This window comes from Abrus precatorius, unplaced genomic scaffold (assembly GCF_003935025.1).
Source record: "Abrus precatorius isolate BTA unplaced genomic scaffold, Abrus_2018 Scaffold8, whole genome shotgun sequence".
NCBI classification, from domain to species: domain Eukaryota; kingdom Viridiplantae; phylum Streptophyta; class Magnoliopsida; order Fabales; family Fabaceae; genus Abrus; species Abrus precatorius.
In genome coordinates this window covers 13,909,694-13,932,443 of record NW_020874428.1, presented here as the reverse complement: position 1 = coordinate 13,932,443, position 22,750 = coordinate 13,909,694, and the positions used below count along the sequence as shown (strand labels likewise).

Below are 22,750 nucleotides of genomic sequence, written 5' to 3'. Positions count from 1 at the left end.
CCCAGCAGATGCACCAAGAGCTAAAAGGGAAAAGATTAAGAGTGATGCCAAACATTACGTTTGGGATGACCTTTATCAATGGAAATTTTGCAATGACCAAGTCATCAGAAGGTGCATACCTGATGAAGAGATTTCATCCATACTACAGTTCTGTCATGCCTCAGCTGTAGGAGGTCATCAAGCACCCCAAATGACAACAAGGAAAGTGTTAGATGCAGGACTATATTGGCCCTCAAATTTCAAAGACTCATGGCAAACATATTCTACTTGTGAGAGATGCCAAAGAGCGAGAGGAGTAAATACTTAGAGACAGAAGATGCCCCAACAGTCCATCGTATATTATGACATCTTTGATGTCTTGGGTATTGACTTTATGGGACCCTTCCCCTCATCTTTTGGTTTTCTTTATATACTTCTTACTATTGATTATGTCTCAAATTGGTGGAAGCTAAGGCCACTAGGACTAATGATGCTAGAGTTGTTGCAGATTTTGTCTGTAGCAACTTGCTTTGCAGGTTTGAAATCCCTAGAGCCATCATTAGTGATTAAGGAAGTTATTTCTGTAATAAGACAATAGAAGCCTTGTTGAAGAAATATGGAGTTGTGCATAAAGTTTCCACTGCTTATCACCCATAGACAAATGGACAAGCTGAACTCTCTAATAGAGAAATCAAGAAAATACTTGAGAGAGTAGTGCAACCTCATAGAAAAGATTGGAGCCGAAGGCTTAATGACACACTGTGGGCACACAGAATTGCATTCAAGACACCCTTGGGAATGTCACCATATAGGGTGGTCTATGGAAAAGTTTGCCATTTGCCAGTTAAGGTGGAACACAAAGCATATTGGGCAGTGAAGACCTATAATATCCACCATGACTTAGCTGGGAAGCAGAGGAAGTTGCAATTGCAAGAGCTAGAGGAGTTACGCCTTGAGGCCTATAAGAACTCAAGAATTTACAAAGAAAAGACCAAGAGGTACCATGACAAAAAGATATCAAGGAAGGACTTTTCTATTGGTCAAAAGGTCTTCTTGTTCAATTCTCGCCTCAAACTCATGCCTGGAAAGCTCAAATCAAGGTGGATTGGAACCTTCACAGTCACAAAAGTATTTCCTCATGGTGTAGTTGAAATCCAAAGTGACTCCACTAGCAAAAGCTTTATGGTGAATGGGCACCGTTTGAAGCCATTCTTACAAAATGTAACCACTTTGGAGGAAGTTAAGGAGATTGACCTGCACTCACCATGCACAAACCTCAACCTCAATCCTTGGCCTGAGTAATTCACTTCATACGTTAAGCTAGTGACGTTAAAGAAGCGTTGTGTGAGAAGCAACTCACATGTTCATAGGAATTTCTAATTTCTTTCTGCATTTAATAACAATCTTGCACTAGAGTTACAGTGAATGATGAATTAATGTATAGTTCTGCTGCTAAAGCTCTTCATTTTGCAGTATGCTTGCTAATTGACATGATTTTTTTGCATAATCCTAATTTTTATAGTAGGAAATTAGGAATCTTGGACTGAATGCATGCATAAATTTAAAAAAGTCCAAGTGCACAAGGACATGATCATTTCTACCACGCAAGATAGGCATTTTGGGAAGAAGTTCCAATTTCGTCATAAGAGGTGACCACTTTCATTTTCATAGTAGTCACTTTCAGCTAAGGTATGTAGTATTATTCTTTATAGTTATCACTTTCAGTTTCATAGTAACCACTTTCAAAGGATTTTGGGCTAACAAGTGTGCGCATAGCCACTTTCATTCTCATAGTGGCCATGCGCAGCTATACTGAAGAAATATCCAGGGAAGTACTCTCTGTAGTTGCCACTTTCGATTCTTTAGTGGCTACGCAGAGGCCCTTTTTGAGCAAACATGTTGCACATAGCCACTTCCATTTTCATAGTAGCTAGTGCAACCCCATCTTGCATTTTTGAAAAATTGGCACTCTCTATAGTTGCCACTCTCATTCTCATAGTGGCTACTTGTAGCATTATATGGTAAAATCTCAATGCGCGTGTCTACTATGATTTTGAAAGTGACCACGCCTAAAGCTTATATATATAGGAAGTAACCACTCTCACCCTTACTCTCACTCACAGTGTTGTACAATTTCTAAACACTAGCAAGTGCACTAGGAATTGCAGCAAGTAATGAGTAATTTTAAGATCCAAGTATCGTCTCCACATGGAATTAGGAATTCAATTACCACTTCACAGAGCAATAACTAGTTGAGCCATACAAATTTGGAAGGTTTGTAACATGTAAAGCAATAAACCAGAACAATACAAAGAATTAAACTTGCAGTAAAACAGAGTATGAATTTTTGTGTTGAGATGAGATATGAATGAAAGATAGTTAGTAATTTATTTCACCAGAATATCAATATCAATTCAACTATGCCTTTGAACATTCAAGCAATTGGTTAATTGACAATCAGTTTCACTTATTAATAGTCAAAGGTTAATCCCTTAACTCATTGACCCTAACGATCAACTAAATCACCCTAATCCCTTAGGTGAGATTCAATTTCAAGTTGCATTAAGAATTAGAACCATAGGATTGTAGAATTAAGTTCACTTATCCCTAAGAATCACCTAATTCTGGTAGTTAATTCAGATCGGAGAAGCAAATCCAATTCCCATTGGTAAAAGTTTCTCTTTTATTAATCAATTGAATTTCTATTCAAAGATCACGTTAACCACAGAATTAACCACTCAATTAATCCAAGAACTCAAAGTTCAGAGTCAAGAATCTAACCAATACATCAATTCAAGATCCATAAACTCCTAACTACGAAGAATTAAGCAAACATGACAACAAAGAAAGAGAAAGAAGGTGGAGAAGAAGAACACAGAAGAGCCATCTTCAATGATCCCTAATCCGATTCCTCTTCTTGGAGCTCGACGTTCGTCCCCAATCCTCTCTCTGACTGTCTCTGAACGAAGAAATGAAGTTAAAACAAAAAATGAGAAAAAGATCCTAAAATCTGAGCTTGCTCTAGTATTTATAAGAATTCCCGCCTCTGCGCGTCATCACTTTGCTTCATAAGAGTAGCCACGCAGAGGCTTATATAGTTTCTGGAAGACTGGAACCATCACTTTTGTTGATAAAAGTGACAACGCAAGAGGTCGAGCAGTGCACATGTTCACTTTCATGAGCAGGAGTGACCACACGCAACTTGCCTTGATACACTTCTCTTTGGAACATCCACTTTCACCAGCAAGAGTAACCACGCGCTACTCGCTATGGTGAAGCTTTCTGGAACGCTCACTTTCGCCAGCAAGAGTGGTCATGCACAAGTTTGCTGAGATTGAAGTCCTCTGGAACGCTCACTTTCGCCAGCAAGAGTGGTAACGCCCATTGTGTTCTTCTGAGAAACTCTCTAGAACACTCACTTTCGCTTATAAGAGTGACCACACCCAGACTATTTTCCTCATTTATGCTCTGGAACAATCACTTTCACTAACAATAGTGATCACGCCTAGCTTTCATTCCATTAATCTTGTTCTTTAAGTCCAAAATTGCCACTTTTCCTTTATCATTCCATTAATCTTCCATCTTTCATGCACTTGGCTTAGATTTTCCTACAAAAACATGATAAAATTCTTAATTTCTATGTAGAAAATATACAAATGCTAAAATAACTATGTATTGAAAGAAAACCTTCAATCATTCTATTTTTATGAGTTTTTCTGCTTTTTCCAACATATTTTCCTTATCAAATAGATTAAAACTATAGTAAAATGCTAGTAAAAATATGGATTCATCACACAACCTCTAAGCGCTCTCACTCTCGTCTCCAATCTCCCTAAATTTCTCCCTTTTATCTTCACTGTTCTGGGCTAAGACCCATCCGTTCCTGCACTTTTGCATCAATTTTGAACTCCAATCCAGGTAATTTTTCAATTCTCCTCCCTCTGTGTTAGGGTTTATTACTGCACAAATTAGGGATTTTGATTTAGGGCCTCCTGCATTGAAATTGTTGTGAAAATTCTGTTATTTGAAGTGTGATTGCATGATTGAAGGGGATTGGGGGTGTTTAAATTGGTTAATTTGCTGAACCTTATCAAGACCGAACCCTAGGGTAGCCATCCTCATATGTGATAGTAATTGTTTTGTGCATTTTACTGCAACAGTGCTTACTTTAAGTTTACTTGATGCAAATGGGTGTTACCTTGTCTTGAAACTCACCTTTCCATGGTTAAATTGTACCGCGCTTCACCTTGATTTAACCCATCATGTGCGAAACCCATAGTGGTTACTACCCTGTGTACACATGATCCCTTAAGGCTGTGAATTTTGATTTTACAAAGTGTTCACTTTAGAGCTGCATTGCATTCATAAACTGCTAAGTGTGATGTTTCTCCTAGTGTCCTGTGCCTAATCATGCCACTTTGTAAATCTCGCTGTTGGGATGAACATAATCACTTTCATTTTCACACATTCATACTTTGTTTCTGTGTCAGCTACCTTACAGAAAAGTGGCTATTTAGATTGCCTCACACCATTTGCATGCTACTTCTATAATTTGATGTCATCCTTGCCTGTGCTTTATATTTCCACACCAATTGCATGCATTCTGCCTGGACATCCTTCATTATAATGTTCATGTTAGCTGCACAACTCCAATTTCCCACTGCACATATACATATCTTTGTTTAAATTTTGCAGATTGAAAGTAATCATCCTTGCTGTCAGTAACGACCATTTTAGGACTGCATTGCATATAGTTTGAGTGATCTTTCTTGAATCTGTAGTGGCATACATAGTGGACTGTTACACTAAATCTGAGATCCTGTATTTATTTCCCCATTTTCTGTATTTTTGCACCTATTTTCATTTTGCTGCTGCATCACTATTTGTGTCAACTTTCCTACCTTAATGTTGTCATGTCTGAGCCATAGAGTAGTTACTTTGACACTGTACTCCATTACGGCACATATTCTGGCTTGCCCTTTTCACATCAGTCTAAACATTATTTTGTCTGTTATACACCATTGTTGCATAACTTTTCTGACTACTTAACTCATTATTCTTCTCTTCCTCCTTGCAACAACAAAATGGCTAACACACCAAGGAAGAATGCTCCAAGACCAAAAAAGGCTAGGATAGCTGGTGCCTCCTCCTCCAGACCCTTCTTGCACATGACCCTTGATTCCGGTCATTGGACCATGACAACTATTTCAAGACTAACATCCTACGAAGATAGTTAGTGCAGGACCACAACTTTAAAATTCAAGATGACACTTATTTGCAATTCAAGGAAGAGATCCAGAGAAGAGGTTGGGACCTCTTCACCACTTGTGTTGGCAATGGGTGGAAAGAAATCACCTAAGAAGTCTATGCAAACGCCATGAGGGTTAAGGGCGACACTCTTCCCCACAGACACGGCATGGTGAGGGGCAAAAAGATTGATTTCACACCCACAAATATCCAGAGAATCATGAATATTCCAGTAGTACAGAGGGCAGTTGGCCAATTGGATTTTACCACTTTCAGCTACCTAAAAAAAAGGAGTATAAGCCCATTCTCCAAGCAATTTGCAAGGAAGGAGAAAATTGGGAGTTCGACACCAAAGATGCAGCCCAAAAATCTTACAACAAGGCATCTTGTTCCTGCAACCAAAGTTTGGAGCATTTTCATTCTCAGCTCCTTCATGTCGATCATCCACTCCTTCACCTTGGCAGTGAAGAGGGCAGAGTTGATATATGTTATCCTAACAAGCATACCCATCCACGTCCGTGAGGTGGTTAGTGTCACAAACTATTTTTATAATAGGTCAATGTCATTATGCTTTACTGTTTCTAATTTCCATTATTTACTTATAGAATAATATACACATAGATTAGAGTATAAAATTTCTTTCTTTTTTTATTTCAGTATCTTAATCAACAAAATAACAGTGCTCTGAGACATTTTCATAAAACACAATAATTTATATAAATATGTCTATACATAAACAAAGATGGCTCTACGAGGAGTTCAAATACAAGTTTTTGAATGATAATAATTACATTACTGAAGACTGTAACTAAATAGTCTAGACCCACTATCTAGGCCTAGAGTAACAATATAAAATTATAATCTTCACAAAATTTTGACTCCATGCTTTCCTCAGCCAGACCTTCCAGCATGAGAAGTAGCTATAGAACCTGTCACATCTGCTCACGTACCACAATACGATCATTGTCAGACACACACCAACACAAACAAAAAAGCAAAGGTGACTTATAAAACATAGTAATAATCTTTAAATCATGTAAATTTATATACATTGAATTACCAACACAGTTATTAGATCAGCTCATTATTCATTAACTTCTTATCACCTCACTTTGCAGTACAGTCCCTTTTATTAACTTACTGAGTGCCAATAACTATTAAGATGACAATGAGAATAACATCAACAATAACAACATCATTAAATCTCTACACAATGATTCATCTATATTCGGCATCACAATATTAACGACTCCTAAAGGAACTTACTACTCGGCACAGTAGCCTACCACTCAACACATTGGCCTACCACTCGATATATTTACCTACCACTCAACACATTAGCCTACCACTTTCCTATACAACTACAACAACATATATCAAACAGTTAAATACATCTGTCATAATACTTAACAACCGTTTTGGTATAAAATATGACTTGAACGACTCAGATCTACTCAGAATAATCCAATTTAAGTCTCTTGAGAAAGAGAGAGAAGAAACAAGGTAAAACTAAAAATTGAGCTTCAAGAACTTACCTAGATCTTTATAAGGTAGAAGATCTCGCTTTGATCGAGAAGGAATTAGACTTCAAGAAGGTTTTCTTTAAGAGTAATAGGAGAGTGAACAGAGAGAAAATGAGAAAGAGAAGTTGTCTGGTGAGAAAAATGAAGTTTCTAGGCACTGAGGCCCCTTAAATACCCCTTCAGCCTGCACGCTCTCGCTTAGGCGAGAGCAAAGCTTGCTCATTTATCTGTGATGCTATAGAAGCTAGGGATGACCATTGCACAAATCTATGATGCTCCCACCTTTAGTGCACCCTACCTTCGAGTAATGGTTCAAAAGGACCTTCCACCTTTCATTTCCGCTGCCCCAGGGAAAGCTGATGTAGAGGAAAACAACTTTAGCTTTTCAGAGGACGAAGAGGAAGCAGCAGCAGAAGAGGACGATGACAATGATGACGACTCCTTATCCTCCAACTCAAATGAAGATGTCATTTAGCTTTAGTTCCTTTCATGTCACCCACCTTTCACTCATTTTCTTCTATTTCCCTATATATATTATTAGCTACCATTTCCATGTAATTATCGCACATTATCATTTTTATCTTCCCTGCTTTACTTTCATATTACTGCGTTTACTTTGAACAATTTAAAACATCTCCACTTTTATATATATCATTCGTACTCCATTTTCATATTTGCTCTCTATATTGAATTCTCTGTATATTTGTGTAGAAAATGCCCTCAGTCCAATTAAAAGGAGCATGAATTTGACCCCCGAGTTGTGAATCTATCTTCTATGAAAGGGGGTGATCTCTTTGCCTCTATTTCATAAGTATTTAGTCTAATTTCCTTGCACAGTAATAGACAAAAATACAAAAAAACTTTTCATCTTCTTTTCTTTTTAATTAAGTTCAATTTTGTAATTATAATTTCATATTCTGATTGCACTTCTCATTCAACTCACAATCATTCTCTGTTTTGTTCATATTTATCATTCCTACCATACTGGATATATTTTCTTGTAAGGTGAATTGTACTCACATATTGCTAAGTAATTATCACTTTTACCTTGGTAGAGAATTCAACCTTCAATTTCTTGTCTGTGTGCACTATACATGTATTTTTGCATTCATTTTCTAGAACTTGCCTTATTTCTTAATTGAATATGCATTGTACAATTTGCAGACACTTATCCACCCTAGAACACCATTGCACTTAATTTCCCTGTTCCACATTACCTTCTTTTGCCAAACTTAGACTGCTAAAATATTTTCTTTACCTTAAAGGAGGAATTTCTTGAGTAGTATCAAGAGTAAATGCAAGACACTAAGTTTGGGGGTGCTAATTATGACTGTAGTTGCTTGAGGGTGGTGGACATTACACATGTTAACAATACATGTCAAAAAAATATATTTGAATTTGAAGAAAAGAATGATTGTCAAAGTCTAAAAAAAAATAATGATGAATGAATGAAAAAGAAGAAAGAAAAATACAGCAAAGGCCATGAGTTGAAAAGAATTTCCACATAAGGCAAAATAATGAAAAATATGGTGAAAGAATACTTGAATCTCATTTACTACATCATTTAATGTATTTCATTCTAAGTTGTTGTACTTACTCACTCAAAAGAACTCCCTTCTCTTGAAAAACGCACTTGAGCTTTTGACCCTCCTTGATCAAAATTGAACCTATCCTAAGCTATTTGTGACCAACAAAGCCCTCATGATAGGTGGTTCATTGTATCTAGGCAAAGTAGATTCAGAATATAGGCAAGCATATAGTAGGGTGAGGCAAAATGCATGAATTGAGCCTAAAACACTTATGAGTCAAGAGTGAAACACCATTCTTTGAGCTAGATAATTTCCTTGCATTGTGTGAATTGCATGAAACCTTGCTAGATCTTTGTTTCAATTTAGTGAGACTTTGCATGAAATATTTGAAATGAGTGTGATGTCTCTATTTAATGAATCCATGACTTTGGACATATTGGAAGTGCAAATTAGGGTTTAACATTGGAATGAAAAATTTTGAGAAATTTTTTTGGATAAATCCAACTCGTTTACATGCAACCTTCTTAAGTTTTGATTTGCTTGAAGACAAGCAAAAGTTTAAGTTTGAGGTTGTGATGAATCCACATTTTATTGGATTTTTACTTGTCTTTTTAGTGTTTCTTGATAGAAAAAGTAAACTTAGGAAGTGTAAATAACATAGAAATATCATTTTGGTCAAATATCATAGGTTTCTTAATTTTTGGTTAATTTACATTGATTTACATAGATATAATTTGCAATTTTGATCATTTGAATAATTGTCAAGGAATTTCTTAACTTATTCCCTGGATTTTTAGCCTTTGAGAAAATTTGAGTTGAAAGTGACCACTTTTAGAAATGATAACGGACACTAGAGCAAGATAGATCCAGAGGGCAGACCAAAGTGATCACTTTCAGAGTGATAGTGGATACTACAGAGGTCCCAGATTGCAAAAACCCTATGCGTAGCTACTTTGAAATCCATAGTGACAACTACAACAAGGGCCAAATTGGTCCAACGCTGTGCATAGCCACTTTCAAACCATAGTAACTACGCGCGCTATGCGTAGTCACTTTCATATTCTATAGTGGCAACTCTATAGAGGAATGATAGGACTAGGAGGCTGCACGTAGCTACTATGATTTTCACAGTAGATACTATGGGCGACGACCACTTCATTATAAATAGATTTTTGGAAATTATGTTTAGAGAGCTTTTTACACTTTTAGATTTTTGCTATTTTGTGAACACTTGTAGAGCTTAGGTCTGCCTTGGATGACAGTCAAGGACCAATTCATATTTCTCTTTACTTTCCTTTGATTTTACATCCATGTCATTGAATTCTCTTTATTTCCATCTTGTATTTGTGAGACCCATCCTCATGAAGGGCTAGATCCTTTGTAATCCTTAGTGAGTTTACTTGGATTCTTGAATTCCTAGGTTATTAATGTTAATACAACTCATTTTCTTCATGAATTTCTATTTCCTAATCCTTTGAATTGAATTAATGGTTGAATGAGAGGGACATTGCTTAATTAACCCTAATTTGTTTTAATGATATTCTTAACTTAGTTTGCTTAATTCTAAGTTAATTTCTAAGGTTGCGTAATCATAGGAAAAAGGGTTAGAGTCCATTGGATTTGCTTAAATTCGTATGGGGTTTCAAAGTTAATTCTTGCTTGTTAAGTTAATCTAATCCAAGGGAAGAGGAAGAGTGTTAAATGTTGAGAGGAATAGGGATAGAATTATCTGAATCAACTAAGGATTGCTTCATCTTATTGATTGAATTGATAATTTCATTACTTGCTTTTACATTGAATCTGGAAACCAAATAAACCCCAATTTTCACTTGCTTTCATAGTGAATGTTTGTAACATGTTTAATGCATATTTTCAATCAAAGTCATTGGAGACAACCTAGGCTTGCATCCTAGACTACATGAAATTTTTGCAAACTTTGATAATTGGCGACAAATCTTTATGCAATTTGAGCAATCATCAGTCATTGTGTTAGAGCATTCTGACATTGCAAGCCACTTGTAAGTTGATAAGACACATTTATATGGCAAATACAAGAAAATTCTACCAATGGCAGTTGCATAAGATGAAAATCAGAATATATTGTTAATTGCTTTTGCTATTGTTGAGAGTGAGATCGTAAGTGCGTAGCATTTTTTCCTTGAAAGTTTACAAAAATATGTTGTTACTAAATATGGGGCATTATATCTTATCGTCATGAGTCAATTAATGTAGCAATAAGAAGAGGCACATTGCTGTAAATTTCTTGTAGAGATTTAAGGCTTTTTACTTGCATAAACTTATCGTTTATATGGATAATAAACCTCATTTTTTGTATTTGAAATATAACAAAAAAAACATATTACTAAATGACATTCTCCATGCTTAATAAATTTGAATTTGTTATTTACAAGTTATTTGAGAACTAAACACGAATTTAATATTCATTATGAGGAAATATAGAAACGTGGACAAATCTATATAGACTAGCTTAACGAAATTGCACAAGAAAAGTGAGTTTTAGCATTTGACAACAGACATTGATAAGATCATGTCACCCTAAATTTTCTTGAATGCATTAATTAAGTATTAAAATATGCTTGCTATCTGCTTATTACATCACTTATTAAGGCCACTTACTTCTGATTGGCACAATTATTTGCACATAAAGGTGGTGAGGCCTATGCACAAAAAAATGTTGGACATTTTTACTCTAAGAATATTATAAGTCATCTTCAATCAAACGAGCGAGGCTCAAGAAACCTTTGTGTTACTCAATTTGATAAACAAAATGAGGCTTTTCATGTTTAGGATTTATCCAACAGCCAAGAAAATAGAGTTCATCTGAGACAAAATTATTATGATTGTGGAAACATACAGACTGATAGATATTCATGTCGTTACGTGATTGTTGCTTAATTTAGTCAAAACATTGATTGACATGCTTATATGAATGAAGTCTATACAATCAATGAAGTTTGTAAAGTTTACAAGAAGGAATTTAGGGTTGTCAGGAACGATCTAAGTGGAGCAAATATCGAGGTCCCAAATTTTGTCTCAATCTCGCCTTAAAACGTATTATAAAAGGTTGTTTAAAATCAACTCGTTTTCTTCATGAAATGGATATGCAACAAATGATGGGACCACCAGTTGCAGTCTTTTTCGAGGCAACAACCATAGTCATAGGCATTGTTGATGAATCCATATTTTTACTAACCCATTTGATAAGGAAAATATATGAGAAAAGCAAAAAAAACACAAAAAATTAGCATGGTTGAAAGTTTTATTTCAATTTGTAGTTATTTTAGCATTGGTGAGATTTTTGCTTAGAAATTAAGAATTTAATCTTGTTTTGTAGGAATAATCTGAGCAAGGTTTATGGAAATGGAAGATCAATGGAAAGGAAGAAGAAGAGTAGCAATTCTAGACTCAAAACACAAGAATTCTGGAATGCAAGTTAGGCGTGATCACTATTGTCAGTGAAAGTGATCGTTCCAGACCTTAAAAGAAGAAGAGAGTCTGGGCGTGGTCACTCTTACCCGCGAAAGTGAGTGTTCCAGAGAGTTTCACAAAAGAACATGTTGTGCGTTAACACTCTTGCTGGCGAAAGTGAGTGTTCCAGAGAAGACTAAAATACAACAAGCTTTGCATGGTCACTCTTACTAGCAAAAGTGAATGTTCCAGAAAAGGCTAAAAATTCAGCAAGCTCTGTGTTACCGCTTTTACCAGTGAAAGTGGATGTTCCAGAGAGACCTCAACTTGGCAAGTTGCGTGTGGTCACTTTTACTCATAAAAGTGAACACGCGCAACCACTCGACCTCCTGCGTTGCAACTCTTAGCAGCGAAAGTGATAGTTCCAGTTTCCAGAAACTACATGAGCCTCTGCGTGGCCACTCTTATCAGCAAGAGTGATAACACACAGAATCGGGATTTCTATAAATACCTATTTAAGCTCAGAGTCAAGGTCTTTTGTTCATTTTTCATTTTTTCTGTTATATTCTCGTTGAGAGAGAGTGAGAGAGAGGATTGGGGTTGAATTTCAAAGCTCCAAGAAGAGGCATTGGATTGGAGCTCGTGGAGATGGCTTCTTTGAGTTTCTTCTCTTCTTCTCCTTCTTTCTCTTTCTCTGTTACAATGTTTGCTTAATTCTTCGTAGTTAGGAGTTTATGGATCTTGAATTGATGTATTGATTCAACTTTTGCTTCTGAAATTTGAGTTCTTGGATTAATTGAGTTGTTAATTATGCTGTTATTGCAATCTTTGAATGAGAATTCGTATGATTAATCAAAGAGGAACATTTGCCAATGAAAGTTGGGTTTGCTTCTCTGATTTGAACTAACAACCAGAATTAGGGATTTCTTAGGGATAAGGGAACCTAATTCTGCAATCCTATGGTTCTAAGTCTTAATGCAACTTGAAATTGAACTTCACCTAAGGGATTAGGGTAGTTTAGTTGCTTGTTAGGGTCAATGATTTAAGAGATTAAACTTTGACTTTTAATAAGAGAAACTAATTGTCAATTAACCAATTGCTTGAATGTTTAGAGGCATAATTGAATTTATATTGACATTCTTGTGAAATAAATTCCTAACTATCTTTCATTTCTAATCTCAACATTAAATTCATACTCTGTTTTACTACAAGTTCTTTGTTCTTGTTTCTTGTTTTCTGAATGTTACAACTCTTGCAAATTCTTATAGCTCAACTAGATATTGTTCTATGAATTGATAATTGATTTCCTAATTCCCTGTGGAGGCGATACTTTGATCTTAAAAATTACTCATTACTTGCTGCAATTCCTAGTGCACTTGGTAGTCTTTAGACATTGTAACAACAAGTTTCTGGCGCCGTTGCTAGGGAATTTGAGTTTCAATATCATTAGTAACAAAAAAATTGCTAGATTGAGTACTTGTTTTCTTAAATTTTCTTTGTAGTTAGTATTACATTCAAGTTACTCTGTTCTTATTTTAATAGATAAGTTTAGAATACTAGTAGAAAATTTCTGCATGATTATGCAATTATGCATAATTCTGCAGTTGCTAGAATTGAATTTTATATGCTTTTGCTGATATTTTTCTGCATAATCTTTGTTATGCATTTCTGAATATTGAGTTGTAGTTTAATTTTGTTGCATTTTGATTTGTATATGCGTGGTAAAAATAAAAATAAATCAACTTTGGTCTTTGATCCTGACATAGACATAATAACCTTAAGAAGATTAAGAAAAGAGGTTAGAGTAGAAAAATTCATAAGTGATAATGAATTAGAAGTTGTCTATTCTCCCGAAGTTCAGAACATTCCTATCCAAAAAGGAACACCTACACCTCTAGGACAGTCAAATCCAGAAATAGAGATGGCAGAACAGAATATGATTAGAACACTAGGAGACTATGCAATTCCAAACATGCAGGGATATAACTCTTCCATAGTGAGGCCAACTATTCAAGCTGATCTACTTTGAAATAAAACCAGCCTTACTACATTTAGTGCAACAGGACCAGTTTTCTGGTGGATTTTATGATGATCCTAATCGGCATATTTCAAATACTATAAGAATGAATGGAGTAAGTGAAGATGCCATAAGACTGAGATTATTTCCATTTTCTCTAAGAGATAAAGCCAAATGTTGGTTGCAAGCTCAACCACAAGGAAGCATAACAACTTGGATAGAACTTGTGAATAAGTTTCTAACTAAATACTTTCCTCCATCCAAGGCTGCCAAATTAAGGGGGGAGATCACATCATTTGTACAGCAGGAAGGAGAGACATTGTATGAAGCATGGGAGAGATATAAGGAATTTTTGAGAAGGTGTCCACACCATTGCATTCCAGATTGGATGCAATTGGAAACCTTTTATAATGGAATGAATACATCAACAAGAACAATGGTTGATGATGCTGCTGGAGGTTCCTTAAACACAAAGTCTTTAGAAGAAGCCCAAAAGATTATTGAGATGATGGAATCTTCAATGTACCAAAATTCAAACTCAAGAAATCAAGGAAGAAACACTAGTTTTGAAGCTAAGGTTTTGGAAACCTTTCTTGCACAAAACCAGCTACAAAATCAGATGTTTTCAGAACAAATAGTTGCCCTAACTCAACAAATTAGCAATCTTTAAGCAGCCAGTATACCTACCAGTTAGCTAAGCTATGATTTCTGTGGAGGACACCATGCAAATGGTGCATGTGAGACATCTATAAGTGAACCACAGGAACAAGTCAATTACATGAACAATTTTCAGAGACAACAATCCTTATATCTTCTTGGATTTCAATTTTTGAATAATAGAAGTCAGCAGTATTCTAATTGGAATAATCAATATTCTGCTGCCAAGAATTCTAACTCCAATTTACCTTTTTCTAATGTAGGTACGGCAGCACAACAGTCTTATTTTTAGAGGAATCCATCCATTCAACCTCAAGGAACTCAGAAATTTTCCAAGCCTATTAATGAAAGGTTGACTGAGATGGAGGAAACCATGTTGCAATTCAGGAAGGTGACCCAAACAAGCTTCAAGAACCAAGAACCTTCTATGAAAAAACTGGAAACACAAATTGGACAGTTAGCTGAACAATTATCCAGCAGGGATGAAGGATGATTTCCAAGCAATACAGTGATCAATCCCAAGGAGCAATGTCAAGCCATCACTATAAGAAGTGGAGCTGTAGTTGCAAGTCCAAAAGCTGCAGAAAAGAAAGTCAATGATGAAGCAGCAGAGAGGAAAATTAAACAAGATCTACAACAAGGAAACTTCAGATTATTAAAGAAAGAGCAATCAGAAGAAAAAGTGGAAGCTCCTACAAATTCTGAAAAGAAGACAAAGAACAAAATCCTAAATAGGAGGAATAATTTGAAAAGTTTTTTAATGTTTTTAAGAAATTACAGATTAACATTCCTTTTGCAGAGGCCTTGGAGCAGATGCCTTCATATACAAAATTTATGAAAGAACTACTTTCCAGAAAAATGAAGCTAGAGCATGACAAGATAGTACCCTTGATAGAGGAATGTAGTGCCATTCTCAAGAGGAAGCTTCCTAAAAAACTAAAGGACCCAGGATCATTCAGCATTCCATGTGAAATAGGACAGGGCACTGTTGGAAGAGCATTGTGTGACTTGGGAGCAAGCATAAACTTGATGCCTTTAGCTATCATGAAGAAATTAGGCATAGAGGAAGTGAAGCCCACCAATATCACACTACAGCTAGCTGATAGATCATACACTTATCCTTATGGAATAGTTGAAGATTTATTGGTTAAAGTTGATAAGTTTATTTTCCCTGCAGATTTGCCATTTTGGACATGGAGGTGGATGCTAATATTCCCTTGATCCTAGGAAGGCCATTTCTTGCAACAGGGAGAGCTCTAATAGATGTACAAAAAGGAGAACTTATGCTTCGAGTTCAAGATGAGAAGTATAATATTTACGTGTGATAAAAATATGCTATATAGAACTAGAACAGATTCCCGTTTCATTCATTCACATTCAATTTAACGATTGACTAAAAGATAATTCAAAAAAGAATTACATTTTTATCACTCAAATTCCAATATTTCTCTGCAATAATTCAGGCTAACGAATTGATTTCGATTTTGTATATCCATATTGGATAATAATAAAAGGATGAAAGAAGGATTTTAAAAATAAAAAAAACCAAGATTCAAAAAAAAAAGAGTAGGAGTGGGGGAAGTCAAACTGGGTATATATAATCCAATCACTATAAAACAACTCCTCCTTTTTCTTTTAGATTTCAAATAATGATTCTCGAATCTGATTGAAACTAAAACACAAATAATTGGTTTACGGCATGGAAGAAATACATGTATTTGTAATATTATATATAAACTAGTTATATATGAACTAACTATATATCTAAAAAAACTATCGACTCAGCGAGTCCTTTCTTTCGTGATGAACTGTTGGCACCAGTCTTACATTTTGTCTCTGTGGACCGAAGAGAAAGGGAGCTCAGCGGCAAGAGGATTGTAACATGAGAGAAGCAAGGAGGTCAACCTTTTTCAAATATACAACATGGGTTCTGGCAATGCAATGTGGTTGGACTCTCATGTCGATCCGAATGAGTCATCCTTTCCATGGAGGTAAATCTTTGCCTGCTAGGCAAAAGGATAACAAGTTACAAATTCTGTCTTGGTAGGACATGTATTTTTATTACTATTAAATTGAAGTAGTTAACGGTGGGGTTATTATTATCCTTTTTGTGGTGACGAATCTTGTATGTGTTCCTAAGAAAAGGAATTTGTCCATTTTTTGGGGTCTCGAAGGGGCGTGGAAACACATAAGAACTCTTGAATTGAAATGGAAAAATATATGTAACTCTAGTTACTTTGGAAATGGTAAGATCTTTGGCGAAAGAACGCAAGAGGAGGGGTTGATCCGTATCATCTTGACTTGGTTCTGATTTCTCTATTTTTTTAAGAAAACTGAGTTGGGTTCTTCTCCTAGCCGTATCGAATAGAACATGCTAAGCCAAATCTTCTTCATGGAAAACCTGCTTTATTTAGATTGGGAAAATCGTACGGTTTTATGAAATCATGTGTTATTGCTCGAATCCGTAGTCAATCCTATTTCCGATAAGAGCAGTTGACAATTGAATCCAATTTTTCCCATAATTTTGTATCCGTAATAGTGTGAAAAGAAAAGAAGGCCCGACTCCAAGTTGTTTAAGAATAATGGCGTTGGGTTTCTCGACCCTTTGCCTTAGGATTAGTCAGTTCTATTTCTCGATGGAGGCAAGGGAAGAGGGATAACTCAGCGGTAGAGTGTCACCTTGCCGTGGTGGAAGTCATCAGTTTGAGCCTGATTATCCCTAAACCCAATGAGAGTTTTTCTATTTTGATGCCGTGATCGAATGATAATTGAGAACGAATAAGAGGCTCGTGGGATTGACACGAGGGGGGAATAGCTTCTCATCATATTGCAGCAGGAACATTGGGCATATTAGCAGGTCTTTTCCATCTTAGTGTGCGTCCACCGCAACGTCTATACAAAAGATTGCGTATGGGAAATATTGAAACCGTCCTTTCCAGCAGTATCGCTGCTGTCTTTTTTGCAGCTTTTGTTGTTGTTGGAACTATGTGGTATGGTTCAGTAACTACCCCTATTGAATTATTTGGTCCCACTTGTTATCAATGGGATCAAGGATACTTCTAGCAAGAAATATATCGAAGAGTTGGTGCTGGGCTAGCCGAAAATCAAAGTTCCATTCGAATATTACTAAGTACAAATTGAAAATGGACCAATAACCAAATTCCTATTCCTAGTTAAAAAAAAAACTCTTTTTTTTTCCTCATATTTATTACTATTACTATAATAAATAATGAATATAATTTTAATAGTTTTATTCCACATTTAGTCCCATCCAATCAAAATCTTAACAACAATTGAATTTAACAAATTTTGGAACTGAAATAAATTGACGAACAACCAATACCAACACAAAAATAGTGTTTATTAGTGTCAAATCAAAAATGGGGCGTGGCTAAGCGGTAAGGCAATGGGTTTTGGTCCTGCTATTCGGAGGTTCGAATCCTTCCGTCCTAGAACATATCCATTCGTGATGGATATCATATTTGAACACAAATTGTATATTTGGAATAAGGATTACCTTTTTTTTGTAATCATTGTGGATGACTATAAATTTGATGATAATTCTGTGTTGAGAGAAACAATAGCTGCAGGGAGTATTGAATCTGAAATTCCTAAAGAAGAATATATCATGGAAATTGAGCAGCAATTAGAAGCCCTACCAATTCTAAATTCTGCAGAAAATTTAGCCAAAGAAGAGCTGTAGAAAGAAATGAAAGAAGATCAAAATCATAACCTAAAGCTCAAGCAACTACCCTCTAACTTGAGATATGCTTTCTTGGATGAGAGCCACGAAAATCCAGTTATCATCAACAATGAACTCAAGGAGGAAGAAGAGGAAAAGTTGCTGAGAATTCTGAGAAAACACAAATCAGCAATAGGCTGGAGCATTTCAGGCTTGAAAGGTATAAATCCTTCTTTTTGTAAACATAGAATTCTATTTGAAGAGAAATTTAAGCTAGTTGTGCAGCCACAAAGAAGGTTGAACCCATCCATGAAAGAATTAGTGAAGAAAGAAGTGATGAAGTTGCCAGACGCAGGGATAATTTATCTAATTTCTGACAGCCAATGGGTGAGTCCAATCCAAGTTGTTCCTAAGAAAGGAGGGATGACAGTTGTGCCTAATGAGAAGAATGAGCTCATACCTAGTAGGACAGTTGTCCTTGGCCATAAGATTTCAAAAAAAGGAATGGAGGTGGACTAAGCAAAAGTTGAAGTTATTAGTAAACTGCCTCCACCAATTAATGTCAAGAGAGTTAGGAGTTTTCTAGGCCATGCTGGTTTTTATAGGAGGTTTATCAAAGACTTTTCTAAAAATTGCAAATCCTCTTAGTGATCTACTTGTGAAAGATGCTAATTTTATATTTGATGATGCTTGTTTACAAGCATTTTCTGTTTTGAAAGAAAAACTGATTTTTGCACCTATTCTTGCAAAACCTGATTAGAATTTGCCTTTTGAACTAATGTGTGATGCAAGTGATAGTACAGTGGGTGCTGTTTTAGGACAAAAAAAGGATAGGAAATTGCATGTCATTTACTATTCCAGTAAAGTTTTAAATCCTGCACAAGTGAATTACACAACCACAGAAAAAGAACTCCTTGCTATTGTGTTTGCCTTTGACAAATTCAGATCATATTTGATGGGATCAAAAGTTATTGTATATAGTGACCATTCTGCACTTAAATACTTGTTGTCAAAGCTGGATGTCAAACCAAGGTTGCTGAGATGGATTTTGTTGCTGCAGGAATTTAAGCTGGAAATTAGAGACAAAAAGGGAAAGGAAAATGGGGTAGCTGATCACCTGTCTAGACTTCCATTGGAAAGTCTAACCCCTAACTCTTTGGAAATTAATAAAGAATTTCCAGATGAAAGGCTTCTTGCAGTAGAAGAGATACTTTGGTTTGCTGACATTTCAAACTTTAAGGCTACTTAATTCATCCCAAAGAAGTTCACTTGGCAGCAAAAGAAGAAGTTCTTACATGACAGCAGATTCTATGTGTAAGACCCTTATTTGTTCAAGATTGGGGTGGATGGTCTAATTAGGATGTGCATTCCACAAAATGAACAATCTGAAGTATTATGGCATTGCCACAACTCAGAATATAGAGGCCATCATGCAAGTTCAAGGACTGTTGCAAAAGTCTTGCAAGTAGGTTTCTTTTGGCCTACACTCTTCAAGGATGCCAAGAAGTATGTTGAAAATTGTGATAAGTGTCAAAGAACTGGCAACATATCAAGGAGGCATGAGCTGCCATTGACAAACATTTTAGAAGTGGAGCTATTTGATGTATGGGGGATTGACTTCATGGGACCTTTTCTCCCATCATTTTCTCATGAATACATTTTAGTGGCAGTGGATTATGTTACCAAATGGGTGGAAGCCATCCCATAAGATCAAATGATGCCAAGGTAGTGATATCCTTTATAAGAAAGAACATTTTTGCAAGGTTTGGAGTACCCAGATTTCTGATAAGTGATGGAGGTGCCCACTTCTGCAACAAATACCTTGAAGCAGCATTAATGAAGTAAGGTGTGAAGCACAAGGTTGCTACTCTATATCATCCACAAACAAGTGGACAAGTGGAAGTGTCAAACAGAGAAATTAAGCAGATTTTGGAGAAAGTAGTGAGTAGTTTAAGAAAAGACTGGTCAAAGAAACTAGATGACTCCCTATGGGCATACTGGACTGCTTTTAAAACTCCAATTGGTATGTCACCATACCAATTGGTCTTTGGAAAGGCATGTCACTTACCTTTGGAGTTGGAGCACTGAGCTTACTAGACTACTAAGTGGCTGAATTTTGATCTACCAAGTGCTGGAAAGAAGAGAATTTTGCAATTATATGAATTGGAGGAGTTTAGATAGAAAGCTTATGATAATGCAAAGTTGTACAAAGAAAGAACCAAGAGAATTCATGATAAATTCATTTTGCAAAGAGAATTCAAACCTGGATAGCAACTGCTATTGTTTAATTCCATATTGAAATTATTTCCAGGGAAACTGAAATCAAGATGGTTTGGACCCTTTTTGATCAAGGAAACATCTCCCTTCGGAGCAATTCTGATTGAGGATCAAAGGACAGGGAAAGAATTCAAGGTTAATGGCCAAAGATTGAAGGTCTATCATGGAGAGAAGTTTACAAGGAATATCTCATGCATGAAATTGATTCCTCTTGAGTGAGGAACATTTAACGTCAAGCTAGTGACGTTAAATAAGCGCTTTGTGAGAGGCAACTCACATTTCTAACCCATTTTAAGCTTTTTGTATTGTTTTAGAAGTTTGCATTTCATATTTACAAATTCTGCAGTTTTTGCAAATTAGAATTCTGCTACATCTGATTTTCTGAGGTGATTTTGATAAGTGATTAGAGGTTTGATGTTGTGAATGTGTATTTGAAGGTTTAGAGTGTGACAAGTGAGTTATTTGAGTTTTGAAAAGCAATTGATTAATGAAAGGGGTCACTATGTTGCAGGGAAGGAGTTATACAGAGAGTGAAATTTTATGTTCTCCTCTGGAACAACTGATAAAAGTGATCACGCAGAGGCATCAAGGTAAACACGTTCCTCTGGAACACTCATTCTCACTTATGAGAGTGATCACGCAGAGGCAGATGGGAAAACATACTCTCTGGAACGCTCACTTTCCCTGGCAAAAGTGGCTACGCACAAGTAAGTATGAGTTTTCTTATGTACGTTACTCCTTTTTGTGAAAAAAAGTTGAACATTGCTTGCGCATTATCACTTTGCCCAGCAATAGTGATAACGAGCTCATTACTCTGAAAAAAATTAACTCGCTGGAACGCTCACTCTAATTAAAAAAAGTGACAACACTGGGAACATTTAATGATGCAATGTTCACTTTTCTTGTTTAAAGTTGTCACGTGCCCACGCGTGACTATAAATATGAACTAAAGTGAACACGCACACACCTTTGAACCTAAAAATTCCCCTTCTCTCTGAGCGTTCTTTGCTATTTCAATCTTCCTGCATGTCAACCTAGCAACAACAAGCTTTTCCCCCACATTTCTACATCCTCCTACCAGGTACGCTTCCCCTTATTTCTCTAAATCTATAATTAGGGTTTTCTGTGTTTAACGATTGGGAAAAATGTCATTTTAGAGTAATGGAGCATTGTATGAGTTTGTTTTTGATTGAAAAATATTGAAATTGATTGACTGAATTCATCTTTTGAACTTTGTGCTGATATCCATGTTGCACTCGTATCAAAAGTAACTAGATTCCTCATAAAAACATGCAGTTCAGGGAGTAACCTAGGTCATCTCTCACAAGGATGCAAATGCACATTGTTTCAATATCAATTATGCAGAAAAGGTTGTATGTTTGGGGGTTTTGTGATTAATTGCAGAGAATTAAAGTGCAGAGAAGTAAAACGCAAAGAATACAAATGCAGAAAAAGAATTAAATTGCAGGGAATTAAAATGCAAGTAATCAAATCGCAAGTAATCAAACCAAACCGAAAATGAAAACTGATAATGATCAAACACAATTAAAGATCAAGAACACACAAAACACAAACGTAAGTGATTAAACCGAATTCATTTAAATCTCTTCTGCACAACAATCAATTTATCAATTGTTTGTTATGCGATTAAGAACAAGAGGCACAATTCAATTGAATCATCCTTTCTATGCAATCACAAATAAGTAAGGTCAGAAAACAAACTCGGAGCAATCACAAATGTGTTGAATAGGTGCGATCTGGACTTTGGCAACAAAATTGAGTGAGAATCATAGAAGAAAACATCTTGAAATTGCAGAAAATTAAACGCCTTTCAATTGTAAATGCAAAGGAACACAAATTCAAAGTGAAAAGGTGCAAGAGAAGAAGACGAATAGGTAAAAAAAATGAGAGTTTATTGGAAGCGGGAAAGTTCTACAAAACTGGAAAAACGAAAAAATGAATAAAAAGTGCTTCCAAATCAGCCCCTGCCCTCTATAAATACTAGTCCTAAAACAATAAGATAAATGGGCCAAGGCTGGGCCAAAAATAAATTCAACAAAACCGGAAAAAGAAATACAAAACAAAATCAATACAAAAGTCAAACTAAAAGTATAAATTTATAAAAATCATAGAAAATATCTCTGAACTCCAAATAGTATGATCCAAATGTCCAAATTGAAGCCCCGGAAATAAGGAATCCAATGCAAAAAGAATCAGCCAAAAAGGATATCTACAGAAAAAGTTATGGCCAAATTAGTAACCAAAGGTCAGAATAGAAAACATGAACAAAAGTTAAGTATTTACAAGAAATTCCTAATTAAAGTGCAAACTGCAAAAACACACTAAATGGAAGAAATAAGGAAATGAAAAGACATGTAAAGGATGTAATAAGACTATAAATGTGGAAACA

The 22,750-nt window shown here is 35.8% G+C and overlaps 2 protein-coding genes and 1 non-coding gene across 3 annotated transcripts; 2 read left to right on the top strand and 1 right to left on the bottom strand.

Moving 5' to 3' along the window:
• The first annotated feature begins 777 nt into the window (after nucleotides 1-777).
• Nucleotides 778-1,281, top strand: LOC113874278. Its single transcript, XM_027512515.1, has one exon. It carries the CDS (start codon nucleotides 778-780, stop codon nucleotides 1,279-1,281), a length of 504 nt encoding a protein of 167 aa, XP_027368316.1.
• Nucleotides 1,282-13,995: 12,714 nt separating this feature from the next.
• LOC113848709 lies at nucleotides 13,996-14,102 on the bottom strand. Its single transcript, XR_003501970.1, has one exon. It is a non-coding gene; the product is annotated as a small nucleolar RNA R71 (small nucleolar RNA).
• Nucleotides 14,103-15,239: 1,137 nt separating this feature from the next.
• Nucleotides 15,240-15,602, top strand: LOC113874277. The gene has a single exon (XM_027512514.1). The coding sequence runs from the start codon at nucleotides 15,240-15,242 to the stop codon at nucleotides 15,600-15,602; it is 363 nt and encodes a 120-aa protein (XP_027368315.1).
• Nucleotides 15,603-22,750: the final 7,148 nt, after the last annotated feature.

Coding starts and splice junctions, on each gene's coding strand:
- LOC113874277 (XM_027512514.1), top strand. CDS start 15,240: ATGAAGCTAGAGCATGACAAGATAGTACCCTTGATAGAGGAATGTAGT.
- LOC113874278 (XM_027512515.1), top strand. CDS start 778: ATGTCACCATATAGGGTGGTCTATGGAAAAGTTTGCCATTTGCCAGTT.